The sequence below is a fragment of the Perca flavescens genome, chromosome 22 (assembly GCF_004354835.1).
Source record: "Perca flavescens isolate YP-PL-M2 chromosome 22, PFLA_1.0, whole genome shotgun sequence".
Classification (NCBI taxonomy): Eukaryota; Metazoa; Chordata; class Actinopteri; order Perciformes; family Percidae; genus Perca; species Perca flavescens.
The window spans coordinates 13,725,223-13,741,465 of record NC_041352.1 but is presented as its reverse complement, the minus strand read 5'-3'; the positions used below and the strand labels follow the sequence as shown (position 1 = coordinate 13,741,465).

At 40.4% G+C, this 16,243-nt stretch overlaps 1 protein-coding gene across 1 annotated transcript in view; it reads right to left on the bottom strand.

The window, feature by feature from the left end:
- The window catches only part of jph1a (junctophilin 1a), a 33,741-nt gene that overhangs the window by 7,924 nt on the left and 9,574 nt on the right, over positions 1-16,243 (bottom strand). The window contains exon 4 of the mRNA XM_028569845.1: positions 1,336-1,454. Coding sequence (XP_028425646.1) covers positions 1,336-1,454 — 119 coding nt within the window. The remainder of the gene's footprint in view (positions 1-1,335; positions 1,455-16,243) is intronic.

The window sequence follows — 16,243 nt, the reverse complement described above, 5'->3', positions numbered from 1 at the left end:
TCTATATAAAAGCATCCAAAGAGCACCATGTCATGGGACCTTTAAAACCAAATAAGTCTGGTATCTGGTTAGTAGATGAGTGCTCTCTCTGAAGGTAAATTTAGACAAAAATTGGACTAAATCTGCTCTTTGAAAATCCAGGAAGGGAAAACAATAAGGTAATAAATAAAGGTAATAATTAAAAACTCACTCTTTTGTGATGTTGCCCTCTTTGTGCCCTTGTGTTTCACCTCTGACCCCACCTCTTTGACAAAAAAAGATTGCTACCCCTTCGCTATTTGTGTAGTATTATATGTCTTGCCTTGTTAAACTCAGCTTGCCTTGTAAATGGACTAAACAGAGTTGAGTCGACACACCCAAAGCTGTGAACTGCTGTATAGCATGGCAGTGTGCCTGTTAAACCTCCAAGCAGAGAAAAGATGAGAAGTACTTGGTATTGGAAGCAGTAGATTTCTTCAACCTCCGCACACATAGTAGACCTGTGAGAGATTTCTACACTCCACTAAAGCACAAGTTTGATATGATCTGAAAAACTAAAAGAACAGAAACATTTCAGCAAGTATCTCTGAGCTGTTACAACAGGCCTTTGATAGCAAAGACTAGGCTTCCATCCAGAATACAGTTTGCTACAAAGCAGCCTCTGCTTTGTCAAAGCACACACGCAGGCCCCCAATTGTGGTGTCAGAAGTCATCCTCAATACTTCTCTAGTCTTCGATTACAGTCCTGGTACATTGAACCCTACGCTTTTGTGCACCCACAACAAGTTCATTACCGACTCAGTCACAGCTTGTGTAAACAACTCTAAAACTGTGCAAATATAATTATTCATACAAAGTACTCAACCTCTTACCAGTTACCCAATTCCTAAAAACATGGGTTGAATGGAATGGCGGTAAAGGGGGAATTTTACAATAGCTTGGCTGGGTAAATGTCCCACTGTCTGGGTAGCCACTCATGTGTTAAAGGCCCCCTCCAGGCCTCAGCGACAATCTTAGCAAGGATTGCGACTTCATCTCTGGGTCAGTCAGGACTTGTCTAAAATGTCTGAAAATCTTGTGTAAAACCTTGTTTGCATGCATAGCCAGCCAAAGGTTTATGGAAATATAGCCACTTAAAATATAGTCAAAGTATTGTATTTTATCACACATCTGACCTCCATAACCCCCTCAGTGCACCTGATCCCGAGTGTTTCTTTCACATTCAGACAGTGGGAAAGTATCTAGACAGATTTAAGACATGTATCCCTGCTAAGGCTGTGTGATATCCACACTTTGCCACTATGAACACGCTTTGAAATATCAGAAATGTGTTGAAGGCTGTTTGTTGAAGGTTACCTGGTTGGTAAAAGTTGGGGGAGAGCTCCCTAGCAACCGCCCTGGCAATTTCTGAGTCATGCACAGCAGAGATGGCGGCCTGGTCTGCAGCCTCGCTTTTTGTCCTGGCATGGGCCGTTCTGGAAAAAACAAAGAGACAATATTAGAGTTGCACGGTAACTCTGAAGTAGGACATAAAGAGAATGGAAACCACCATGTTTGAAGGAAGTGTGGAAGATACATAGAAACATACACAAACAGCTAGTTTACTGGTCTGTGTCTGCATGCTGCCATTTCACCCATGACACTTACATCATCGTTGGCTTCCCTATATATATAATACTATATTTTTCACTTTTCTCGCTCCTCTGACCCTCCATCCCTCCCTCTTCCTCCTCATCTTTGAGCTGTATCACTCAGCCTGTTCCTCTTGGGGATAACATAACACCTCCCCTTGTGCTTCTATCTCAAATCTCCAAATCCTGATTTTTCAAATGGAGCGCAGCCACATTCAAGCAAGACCATAATCCAGTCTAGAGCACTGCAGCGCTGTTGGAACACATGGGAGCAGTGCCCAAAGGGCACACACACACACACACACACACACACACACACACACACACACACACACACACACACACACACACACACACACACACACACGTTAATACATAATATATCATATCATGTATAAACAGCAGGTGGTGAAAAGCTTGAATCCCATGCCAGTCAGCACCAAAATAATTAATAATTTTAGTTGACAGAATAAGGTATAAAGCTAATAAATATATTACAGTAATAAATAATTTTTGTTTTCACAAAATTTCATAGATCTTGGGAACCCTACGGAAGGTGTTTTGAAACCTACTCTATAAACCTCCATCTACAGTGAAAAAAAGTGACACTGTAATCAATACGTAGACATGCCTTACTGTAATACCACCATGGGCAAAACCTGCATCCACATCTATTATACTATGCTGCTGAAAACCAAAAGGCAATAGTAATACATTCTGGAATCAATGTGGGCATAGCATTAGCACTGAGAGGTAATATGGGAGCGTACCATGGTGAGACAGACAGAGGCCTGGGGGTGACCTGCTTTACAAATCCCTTGAAAACTCCACTGAAAGATACTGTACATGTAAAAATGCTTGTGCACATGCAAACTGCAATGCAAAGGAGTATATGCACTGGCATGGAAGGATTTTACAACCACTGCTGCCACCAGACTCCCTTCAAAAAAGACCTAATTATGCAACAATATGAAACGCATTAGTTAAAGCCAGTGGATTAGTCACTTACTGTATGAACAATTAACATGACACTGCAGTATGGAATGCAAGGATCCAGATGGGTTGTCCAAGTATCACTGTAAGTATTGACAGCTGTGCCTTGTGCCCTGCTTAACCCCACTCATCCATCTCCCTCTCCCTCTTTCCTTCACTATCCCTTCTCTCTTTCAATCAATGCTCCTGTTTTTTCCCCGAACCTTCTTTATCTGTCTATTGATGCTGCATCTCCTCATCCTCACTCCTCCCCTCACTCCCTCTGTCTTTGTAAAGTGTGACCTCAAAGGACAGATGTCTCTATATCAGACTATACTTCTCTGTCCTTGGACTTTGGGCTGTCCTGTTTTTGACGGGCTGGGACAGTGAGACATTAAAATGCATGAGGAGCCATATGCTGGCGGGAGAGACTGACCGTTTCCTCTCCAGAAATAAGTCCCTGCATCACCCACAGACAAAGGACACACTCAGGCTGTGTTTACAGCCTCTGGAAAACACTGACCAGCTGCAGATAAAAATAAGATTTAAGAAATTATAAGTATATCACACAATGCTTTGCTTCTTGCCATGAGTTATTACAAACATGTAGGAATTTCACCGGTGGGGCTAAAAGCAGCTTCACTTAAAGCAGCTTCACGATCTTACTTAAAAGCACTTCCCTGTTAAAAACTGACATTAAAGCATTCCAGTTAAATCACACCACTGACATGTATACCGTAGACATCCACACATGCTTCCACAAGGACATACAGTACATGCTTCTATTTCTGAAATGTGTGAAATGTGCAGGCAAATGGAAGGAGCCATGAATGTATAGCGTGCCTTAACAGTTCCCTTTAGGTAGAGTGGGCATAAAGTCACGGGCAGACACAGGAAGCGATGTGGACTGTTCACAGACAGGATGTCTGGTGGTGGGAGGTGACAGACAGAGAATGATGGGAGTAGAGGCGTTATAGAGCAGTGGAACAAGAGTGAAATGAAAGGCAAAAAAACATGGGCATGTGGAGTGTAGAGACGAAAAGGTTGTTTGGTTTTCTTCAAGGCGTCGGACAATTTAATCTTTTAATCAAACTAGCGGACTGTTAAACTTGCAATGATTTATTTTTTGTCCACTTGGGGGCGGTGACACAAGCTATACACATAGACTGTTAATATTAATGGACAGAGCATGTGTGATGTCACCCATTGGTTTGTGGAGATCTGCTATCCATCGTTGAGTTTGCCGTTACGGGCGCAGCCATTCTGGTTGCGGATGTGACGATTTTAGATGAGAGGGAGGAGTGAGGGAGGAGCCACATTACGTTACACACTTTCACTGGCAATCACATCATAGCCACACACCAAAACACCCCCTGCTTTATCGCCAATTTTAAAATCAACGAGACAATAATTCAAAAAATTAACATCATTATGTGTTGCAGAAGACTTAAAACTAGCGATTGAGACCATAAACTCATTATGAAAATGTTTACTGAGGTAATAAATCAAGTGAGAAGTGGGTCACTTTCTCGTAGACTTCTACAGAAACCGAGCTCCTTTTGCACCCGCACGTGTCTCCCCCTGCTGCAATTCAGATAGAATGCAGGTTTAAGGCACTTCCGCATTTGCAGCACTTTGCCGAACCGGATGCATTGTCCATTAATATTTACAGTCAATGGCTGTACACAACATTGACATATTATAGTCCAATATTCACACTAGCTAACTTTAGTTGCTAAATCTGTTCACCAGCTAGTTGCTAACTTTGTCTGTCAGCCATTCAGTGCTGGGCAGGTCAAGTACAGTGAGTTTATTAGAGCTTTTTCATTGAAAACAGCTGCCTCAAGTGGTTAAAAGCATCGCAGATGAGAGTGAGAGTGGTAAGAGTGAATCAAAACAGTTGCGGCTGTATAACCAAAACAATGAGCGGAAAGATGATAAAATGCTTTGTTTAGCTGAGGGAAATTGCAGAGTTTTACGCAGTCTTTTTTTTTTTTAAAGATTATTTTTTGGGGCCTCTCCCCCTATTCTGAAAGTGGATAGAGACAAAAGGGGGAGAAAGATGGGTGACGACACGCAGCAAAGGGCAGCAGGCCGGACCCAAACCCCGCGCCGCTGCAGGACCCAGCCAACATGGGGTGAACGCTCCCACTGGGCGAGCCAGAGGCCGACCCAAGGGAAATTGCAGAGTAAGGGGATAATTCTCTGTGGGTTTGTCACTACGAGCAACCCCTTTCACATTACACATAGTTAATTGATCCATTGTTAATGTAAAAATATTGCGTGTAGCAGCTTTAATATGAATTACCTACGAGATTGTGGCTTGCAAAGCCCATCGACAGTGTGCAGAAACACGCATGAAGAAAAACAAATTTTTCAGACCAAATGATGTAATGCATCACACATTCAAAGCAAAAAAAAGCTCACGATTGACCTTTGAAAAAGTTTTAGAACTTGTCAGAGAGTCTGCACCCTCCAAACTTGAAGCCAATCTGCCTCTGAATATAAAGCAACACCTGTTCCTGTCTAGTTTTGGGGCTCTGCAGGCGCTCCTGTCTTGATGGAGCTGGGGATAGGTCCAAGCAAATCAAGGTATTTGAATCCATAAATGCACCTGCTGGCACACATGCAAATATCACACACACACACACACACACACACACACACACACACACACACACACACAAACACACCGTTTGTGGAAATTTGGACAAAGCGTAAAAGGAGACTTTGAAGCAATTCCTTTTGGACTGAAGCCCCACTTGAGAGATGCTATTGATGAAGGCCTGGTGAGATCCATGGTTGATTACTGTAACAAGTGAATTGTGTGAAAAGTGTTGAGTCAGTTTGGCAGTCCGTGCGGCGCTTTCTCTCTGTGGAATGTGTGTCTACTGTATGTGTGTTTGAGATAAAGGATGAGGGTGGGAAAAAAACAAAGAGAGAAAAGTAAAAACACAAACCAAGAAAAAGGTATGAAAATGGAAAGGAGAGACAGAGAGACAGAACTGGAGAGAGATTCATAGAATGAGACCCTCTAAAGACTCCTGGGTATTTAGAACTGCTGAGTTATGCATCTCAGCCCCTCTAATTTTACTGTTGGGTTTAATTTCAAACCCCAACTCCAATGTGCCACAGTGCATCCGCCTTTAAGGTTTTTCATACTTCGGCCTCCCGCAGAAAACAGTATGTGTGTTTCTGTATTATGAGCCTGTTTGTGTGTAATTGTGTGTTGTGTGTGCACATTTCCCAGAGTGAAGCTTCAGTCCATCATTCCCCAGGCCATGGCCTATTTGAGGAATCTCCCTCACATATGCTGACACAGTTCTGCACCCTCTTGGTGTCTTGGTCCCCTCTACCCCTCTGCCCCCCTGGTAACTGGAATGCTGACTGGCTTAGTATATAATAAGAGAGAAGATAAATCTTGACTTTCCCATGGTAAACATCAGCACTCAAAAATCACTCTCCTTCATCGCCCACGACCAAGAACAAACTACTACTATACAGCAACAGATATACTTTTCAAGACCTCATGCTCCATTTGGGCAGTGATGCTCCCGTTCTGAGTGAACAAATCTGCTCCTGAAAGGATATTATACATCAACAGAAATTACTGCCCTGTATCTTAGCCAAACAGTCCCCAGGTCCAAAAGAGCAGCAAAGAACATCACAGAAAGTCTGAACAAATTAGCACTTAGTCTGCCCTGCGCATATCTCTTATATCCGTGCAGGCCTGCTATTGAATTCCTGGCTGGTGCTAATTCAGGATTACTCAAGCATGACTAACACCATTAGTGGTTAGCTAAAACTGACTCTGAAATTATTCAGGAATTATTCCAGGGTTGAGGTCTGGGCTCACATTACCCGGGGATGTAGGGGACAAGGGCTACAGCAAATGAGGCTTTAAATGGGAGACGAAGTGGCTGTTATTATGAGATAAGCTAACTTTATCCTGAAGAGAGAGAGAGAACTATGGTGCTGTATAATGAGAATATGTGTGCATGGCCATGTACCATACTTGAAGCATTTTAGATCTCAGGACATCCTTTGGTTTGGCAGGCTAGGGCTTTGGGCTCATTCCCCTGCTTTCATATCCCGTTACTCTATTCAGTAAAAGTAGATATATGCATGCCCAAAATAGAAAAGCAGCATCTAAGATCAATTAGGCTTATTGAATTTTCCCCAGTCTGATGACTGGCCTAACAGAATAATATACTTTCTGAATTAGGAATCTAGGTTTGTTCAAGGTAACATTACATAGTATACATAGATCACAGCAGCAAAAAAATAGGCAATTGAATAATGTGCGTGGCGCAACAATATGAAAAACACTTTGAAGAGTAAAAGAATAAGGCAGGATGCAGGAAAATAAGGAGGGAAAAACATCACTGTGTCAAGGAAGGGAAACATCTTTACTAAATGCATGGCACTGTATGACAAACTTAAATGGAACGACTATTTGGGAAATACACTTAGTCGTTTTCTTGCTGAGAGTTGGATAAGGAGATTGATACCACTCTGTCATGTCTAAATGCCAAATCTGAAGCTACAGCCAGCAGGTGGTTAGCTTAGCTTAGCATAAAAACGAGGAGCAGAAGCAGCTAAACAGCTAAGCTTGGCTCTGTCTGATGGTTAAAATTAATTTACCTACCAGCACCTCTTAAGCTTACTAATTAACAAATTATATCTCTTTGTTTTAGCTGTAGTAAAAGCTCATTTGAAAACAGGTTGTGGATTTATGCTGTATTACATTATAGCTACTAGCTACTAACTAACTTTGAACAAAACCAGGCTAGTAGGCTAATCATCAGTCTGCTAAGCTAACCGTCTCCTGGCTCTAGCTTCATATTTAGTGTACAGAGAGTGGTATGAGTCTTCTCGTCTCTTGGCAGGAAAGCAAATGGTAAGCGTATTTGCCAAAAACAATTTCACAAATTTGTGAAAACTAAACTATAATATTATTTCATGCCTTGGAGTAATTTTTGATCTGTATCTTCATGATTTAAACACACAATCCATTTTAGTACATTGTGTTTACTCATGATACAAAGGCTGAACTGGCAGGAAAACAGACTTCATTTCTGGGAAGAAGAAAGAGTAGAATCCGTTTTGATTAAATAGGGGAAAAAAATCCCCAAACTCTACTTACATTTTTGGTTGTGGATTACAAACAGACCTAATCTCCCACTGGTGTTCTCTACTCAGGAGCTCTGCACTGAACCGTCCACTGAGACTTCAACTGGCCTTCATCCAAAAACACATGGTTACAGGTATGTGTGTGTCTGCCTCTGCATCGGGATGTAAGTGTGTGCATGTGTATAGGTACTCAGAAACTACTGAATTACTGTATTATAATAAATACTGTGCATGTGTTTGTGTGCTACATGTTAAGAGCTCCATTATGTTTGAAGGTTTGATACGCTCTCTTCTGACTCCTGAGTCCTTATTGGTGCGTTGAGAGAGTGACACAGAATCCCTTGCTGAGATGATCCCTCTGGTTTTGGTGAAGGACAATGGCAAAGGAACTCGGACCTCAGCTCTGTGCTCTTTGTGTCAACACTGCTAGTGAAACATGGCCACAGCTGATAGAGCTAATAACATAAAGGGGGAGGGGGGCGATGGTGGCTAAACCATATACTGCAGGGAAACAGGGACGTAGTATCTGTGACGTTTTGAAGCTTGGATTTGATTTTACTGTTGCCTTAGTTTTTGTTACTGTAGGCAGACGATCCTGAGAAAGAAACAGCAACTATTAAAGCTGAGACACCTGTCAATCAAGCCAACACAACCCCAAATGTACACTTTTTAAGCCTTAGTATTGTCCAAACAAAGTTTAGCAATTTAAAATCACCAACAAAAACAACATGTTACTCATTTAAGAAATTTGCAGTTCATATAATTATTGCCAATTACAATCACTGAATAAAGTTCACAGTTCACTGTAGTGCAAACAACACTGAATCAAAAGTTTACTGGTGAAAGGACAAGGCCTTTTTGGATTAACTCCAAATCTAACTTTGAAGAGAAAGATAAAAAAATCCAAAATGATAAGTAAAATTAACTAGGGTTGCAACTATTTTCATATTTTGGCAATTTCTATGATTTATCGCTTAATTGTTTCATTTATAAAATGTTAGGGTAACCAAATCCGTATTAAATGAAGTGCGTATCGGCCAGAAGACCAATGTCCAATTCATGTTGAATACAGTTTCTTTGTAAATGTTGTTATGAAATTCAGTGTCTCCGATACATTCCTTGAGTCTTGGAGCGCAGCTGACAGGTTTTAGCAGCACAGCGATCCCTGACCTTATGTTACATCACATAAACGATTACGATTCGGTATCAGGGGGAAACGGTGCATCCTAACCCTATGAAATTGCCCAGAGCCCAAAGATATCAAATTTAAAATGATATGACACAAAGAGGAATATTTGGCATTTTTGCTTGACTGCTTGATTGATTAATTATTCAAATTTGTGTTGATTAATTTTCTGTCGATTGACTAATTGACACAGTGTCTAATTGTTTCAGCACTAAAATGAAATGAAGGAAAACACTCAATAAAAAAAAACAAAAACATTACTTGAGTCAAAATTCTGAACAAAAATGAAGATTTTAAAGACCAGATTCTCCAGGTTTTGTGTTTCTGTCAGGCAGCATCTGTCTGTTTTTTACACTCACAAGTTGCAACACCCATACTGTGCCCACCGACACACACAGAGCTTTACTGATGAAGACATGTTGTCACAGGACCATGCAAACATTACACACCTACAACATATACACATCCAAACACGCATACATGCAAAAGCTTTTGATCCTACACCTTAGAAAAATGAGCTACCTTTCATGCAAATGACTGTGTAAACTCTAATTTACTCTCTCTCTCACACACACACACACACACACACACACACACACACACACACACACACACACACACACACACACACACACACACACACACACACACACACACACACACACACACACACATAAAATCTGCATGAGAAGTTGAAAAGGACCATTAGGGAGACAGGCCATAATGAGACCCACTGAGAATCAGTGAGAATAAAGGACACACTGAGGTGACTTCGTAGTGTTGTATCTTTGATAACCAACTGGAACCAGACACGTTGTTCAAGCCTTTAAAAGGATGAATAAACACCATGTTGAACTAACAACGCCTCTTCACTCCACTACTTCATAAAGAAAATCAACAAATGGCTGACACGATGATGACGGCAGTGAGGCAGTAACCATGGAAACCACCAGAGACACTTGAGCAAGCTGTCCAACCAGGCATCTGGCCTGTATTAATGAATTTGCAAATGAACAAACCCACACTACAGCCTACTGTATGGGTACAATCTTGCACTCCCTTGCACGTACACACACACATAATACATGCACATAAACAAAAAAAAACTTCTTTTAAAATGTGATAAATCTAAGTGTGCTTTGGCAGAGTGAATACACTTTAAAAGGTTTACAACTAGGCTGAAAACAAGGACAAGCAGGTACAGAGAAACACGCACACACAGACACACACAAACAGCCACTCCATGGTGTGTCTCATTTAACTACGAGGCTCAACATCCGACGCTGAACCTGTGCGGGTAAAGGTCACATTGCCTGGCAACCACTTGAGCTTAAGGAATAGTTTTAATTATGGTCTGTGCTCTCTCCTCCAATCTCCTGCTAACATTCTCCCCACTGTCTGCACACACAAACGCAAACACACACAATAAGATACACACAAGCATCAATTTCCTCTGATAGTGACATAAAAAGCCAACTATTATGAAATGTCTTACCATCATCGACTGCAACTGCAACTATACAGTATATGGGTCGAGTTCTGCATCATTACAATAATCCAGTGGATTATTGTGAAAAGGTGACAGTCGTCATTGCATAGCCATGTTTACAGCCAAACAGATGCATTATGAAAACGGCCAAACATACAGTATCTACTATGCATGTGATAACAAGAATGGTTGCATGCTTCATGAAGGGATTCCGTCAGTGTGGAAAAGCAATACTCTGAATCAACAAGAGAAGTGATAATTCCATAATCCAATCCATGAACATCTGGAGTGAAAGCAGCCTAGCCAGCCAATCAGAGTGGCTGAACAGATTTAGCAGGGCACATTAGTATCCAGAGGTTAAAGACTCTGCTGCAGTAGCAGGTACAATAAAAAAAAAACAGACAAATTTAAGAGTTGCTTCCGGCGACACAAACTGAAATGACTCACTTTGGGCCTCAGATAAGCCAATGCCAACTATAATGGCTAAATCTGTTGTTTTTACCATTCTTTATTTGTGCATTTCATTACAGCTGATATTTAATTTTTTTGCTGCTGCAACACCATTATTTCCCATTTTTTTGGGATCAATAAAAATCTATCTATCTATCTATCTATCTATCTATCTATCTATCTATCTATCTATCTGTTGACTGTGGATATGACATGTTTGTAATGGTATGTAGGAATAGGCCTGGCTGATATAAGAATATACTGTAAGACAATACCAGTCATAATTAGATAGCTATCCTTTTATTCGGCCATTGCCGATAGTACTATGCATCAGTGAGCTGATTTATGGCAGTATTGACATTTAGCATTTTTCATTAATATGATGAAAAATGTTGATTGTTTTAAATTCTGCATTAAAATACATTTTCATTGTATCTATACATACACTTTTAAACTGAATTTCATTTATCTTGATTAGTGCTGCAACTATTATTCAATTAGTTGATCGACAAAAAAAAGCAACAATTTTGATAGATAAGTGAATAGTTTTGAACCTTTTTTTTTAAATGCCAAAATTCTTTGTTTCCAGCTTCACAAATTTGAATGTAATTTGCTGTTTTCATGAGTATTTTACTATGGTTAACTGAATATATTTGGGTTGCTGACTGTTGATGAGACAAAGCAAGACTTTTGAAAATGTCAACTTGGGCTTTGGGAAATTGTAATGCTCATTTTTCTGACATAACCTAAACGATTAATAGAGAAAATAATGAACAGATTTATCAATAATGCAATAAATTGCTACTTAAAAGCCTAAATCATGATGTCGTACAATATTGCAATATTAAATTATAAGACTGTGATGGAAGATGTCATAATATCAACCACCCTATATGCAAATGTCTACATCGCAAACATCTTGACGGGCCACCAAAATACAAAACAGACAGTTAAGATGATTTAGTGCTGGGCGGTATAGCGGTTTATACCGTACTGCCACTGCACATTCAAGAACCGAGAAGAAAGTTAAGAGGATGAAGAAAGATCGGAGATACACCAGAACAACGTATGCTCAAGAGAGCAACGATTAAAACACTGGATTTAAGATGTCTGGCCTCGCAGAAATATACGTCCGCCAACCTACTAAACATTATTCAAACAGCGAAGGAGGCTGACAGCGGAGCTCCGTTCAGTCGCCCACTTTTCTACAACAACCTAACTTACCTGTGGCCAAGATAGTGTTTGTACAACTATCTTACAACTATTTAGTTTTGAAAGGGAAACAATGTTAAAGTTGTTTTTATGTGTATTCATTCAATTTAAGTTTATTTTACTACTTTGCAGTTTGTACAATACAAATTGTTTAGATTCTGTAACTGTTCCATGCATTCTCCTTCATATAAAGTTATCATATAATGTCGTGGAGCCAAGCAAACCCTTTAGTAATCAAAGTTTTTAGTAAACATGATGACATTAAAATGTTTTTGTGATATTGTATGTACTCCTGACAGTAGAATAAGCCATTATAAACCTAAAGGCCCAGTCAAGCAAAAGAAAGAAAATACCGTAATATACTGTGAAACCGCCAGAATCTTAAAAAATACTGTGATACAAATTTTTGCTCATACCAGCACTAAGATGATGTATAAAATAAAATTCAGTACAATACAATACAATACAATACAAGAAAGCAAGCTCTGCCTCTCCAGTGCATATCTATTTATAGACATTACAACAGCCACAGTCTGCATGCTGTGGACACTATTTTGAGGAGTTAACATGTTTATTCCCTGCCAGTAATCAAGCCAGGTCAAGCACAGCCATAACCTACACTGAATTGACAGTTATTAAGGATCTCTTCCTGGTATTGAGCTGCAACACCTTTAGCAGAGCCCACAACTTATAATTTAATTGTTATGGACTTGTAAATCAATGACTTTTATCTGGATTCAGCTCATCAGTAGACTTTAGCTCTTGAGCAGGTGCATAGACTGGATTGCACATTGGCATTTGGGATTTTTACATAATATCTCATCACGCGCACACGTATGTGCGCGCTCACACACACACACACACACTCACACACACACAGGGAAATCTTCATCAGGCTTACTGAACAGAAACACTTTTCACTTGCACTCATTATTTCTGTAAATCTCAAATCACAGTGTGTTTAATACAATATCTAACTCACTCCACTGACAGAGAACACAGCGACAAGCAGATACACTACAATCACATTCACTGTTTAATAATAGAATGAAGGGAGCAATTCTATATAAATTAATTCTACATAAATTAAGTCGAGGAAAGATTATGGAGGAAATGGAGGTAAACCTTCTGTACAAGGAGTACTTTTAAATTTGAATGATCACAGGTGAACTACTACATGAGTTTACCTCTGTATAACAGCCTTGGACTACACATGACTCCCCCCTCTGCTCGCCCGCCTACCTGACTCATCCCACTCTTTCTTGAGAAGCTGCAGAAATATGTGCCAATCTCAGAGAGATTACAAGCCACAGCCACACAGTGTAATGGCATGTTGGTGAAACCCAATCCTATCACCACTGCTATCGACACAGCCCAGCGCTCCACTTACATTTACACACAGCCATTTCCCACAGGCTATGCTCCTCTACTCCCCCAGGAACAAAGCTTTCATACAGTGTAAGTGTAAGTAAAAATGTAGCCTATCCCAGCCTTCATCAACACATAAACTGTAGATTCTTCACACTTTCTTTCCTTTATCAAACCTTCTCTTTTGGTGTAAACTCATGTTGCTGGACGTGCAAGGCCGAGCATTGATTTCTGCCAAAATGTTTTCCTCTCGCCTTCCGAGTGTCTCCCACCAGGGAGTAATGGAGAGAAAAATAACTTTTTAAACTCTCACTCTGAAAGTGTTTTAATATTTTTTTCTTTCTCCGAAACTCCTATTCACTGGAATGTAGTATTGCATCATTATATAATGTGTATCAACCGCAGCAGCATCAGGTATCCTGCTTTAGTCATATGTTGTAAGTGATGTGTCTTGTGTCAATGAGGAATAAACGTAGTGTCTTAGTGTTTTAAACTGTAAATGATTACAAGTAGGGCTGTGCAATAATTCAATGACAAGAAGACTAGAAGTCCACAGCCACGCTGGATGCTCTACAGTGTTCCTGTAAGCTACATGCTAACGTCAACATGAATTTCATGGCAATCCACCCAATAGTTGTTGGATATTTCAGTCTGGACCAAAGTGGTGGACGGACCAATAACCTTTATCATCCATAGGGCCATGCCACAAGTAAAGCTAGAATCTAACAAACTAAGTTTCTAAAGTTTATGTTTTATGCATATGAAGAATTTGGTCTGCTGCATAACAGTAAAACACCATTCATTACTTTGACATTCACAAGATTAGTTGTTTTATTATTGTTGTACGCTTGTGGTTCCATCCACTGACATGTTTGCAGACTGCTAACTCTGACTTTCCATAAAGATAACATGGTGAAGTACAGAATATGATTACATGCTGTAATTTGATTTCACTGTGGGTCATTTAAAAACTGCTCAGCTACATTATTTATAGCTCTTTCGTATGTACAAGCTGGCAATGACGCTGGTCATTAATGTTACTGATATAGATAATATGAGGCACATGTGGCCGGTTATTTCTTGTGTGTGTGCATTTGGATGCGTGACCATTTCATTCTGTCAGCAATAAATGTTGTGTTACCTCACACGATCACATCGCGATAGATATGAGACATGTCGTGGGTTAAATATACCGTATGATGTGGCTTGCTTTACTCTGACTCGTGATTCAGATGGCTGGCAGTCCTTCCCACAGTTGCAGTTACTGTACACTCCGTGCCTTGTTGCTACTGTATATTTTGTCACTTCATAAAGGGACAAACTTGACATACTTTTGAAAGGTGTGTGGCGCCACTTCATAACAACTCTATTAGAGGTGGCACCAACACTAAGATCAAACACACGCATACACAGAAACCGAAAAGAAATTAACCCGGGTGCTCCTCTGCCCCTATTTGGAGCAGGAGAGGTCATCCTCATTGAGGACAGCCGAGATGGAATCTTACATGATATACTGTGGCTTGGGATTATTTTGTTCACATGTTGAAACACAGGCTGATCTATAACTCTCTCCAAAAAGGGCAGGTGCTGAGTGGCTGAGGTCAACACACAGCAGGTGATAAACAAACACCCCTGGATATAAACGCACAGCACCCACACCGCACACACTTTCTCTGTTCTCTTGCCAAATGATAGCAAGCGTATCTCATCTCTCTAATCCAAACACAGTTTCTCCTATTCTCTTTAAATGTTTTACTCTCATTTATGTGGACACACACATGCACGTGCAAACATGCGCACGTGCACACACACACACAGACATTTAGGAGAGATGATAGTGTGAGTGAGATGGCGGGATGCTATATCAGTGGTGGGACGGGTATATATTCCTGGCTGGTGCTGATAAGCCAACTGATGCCTTGCCTTATTTAGTCAGTACTCACTGCTGACACGCTAGCTGAGTAGCACACACCGCATGCACTCTCACTGTATGTGTTTGTCTTGTGCTTGTGTGTGTGTGAGATGTTCCTGTGTGGAGAGAAGTGAGCTCTGATGCATATAGTGTGTGTGTGTGTGTGTGTGTGTGTGTGTGTGTGAGAGAGAGAGAGAGAGAGAGAGAGAGAGAGAGAGAGAGAGAGAGAGCACATGGATACACATGCAGTGCACATACTATCCTAATATGTACAGTTGCTAAGCTTCCTATGTTGAGTGCAAACATTAACAAAATATTCTACTTGAGAAAAAGTCTTGGATTATAGCATAATGAGAAACCAGTACAACAATGTTCATCCTTAGTCCTTCAAAATATTCTGTACTTTCAGCCTGATTCCTCAATAAATTATGCAAATTTAAAATCTCAGCTGCAACATTGTACAAATAAACCACACATTACAACATTAAGTATAAGGTAAAAAGGCATTTGAAAAGAACAAATCTCCTTCCTTCATTTGTGATCCTGAAACATATTTTAAGGATTCAAAATGATGTAATGACCTCTGTTAAAGTCATTAGGGCCCGAGTGCCGACAGCGGCGAAGGCCCTATTGAAACTGAAGGAATTATTATTATTTTCCCGTCAAATGAATTGGCTTTTTGAGGGGCTTAATATATTCAAAAACTCACCAAATTTGGCGGTCACATGAAGTCTGGTGACAATTTACGTATTTTAAGGGTTTCGGGAATAGGCGCACAAAAATGGCTGACTAGCGCCCCCTAGAAAGTTAAGAAAATTGAGCCCCTGCAGTGCGTTTAACGTAGACTCCCGAAACTTGGTACACATATGTAACATGTCAAGATGTACAAAAAACTTCATTAGAGCCATACC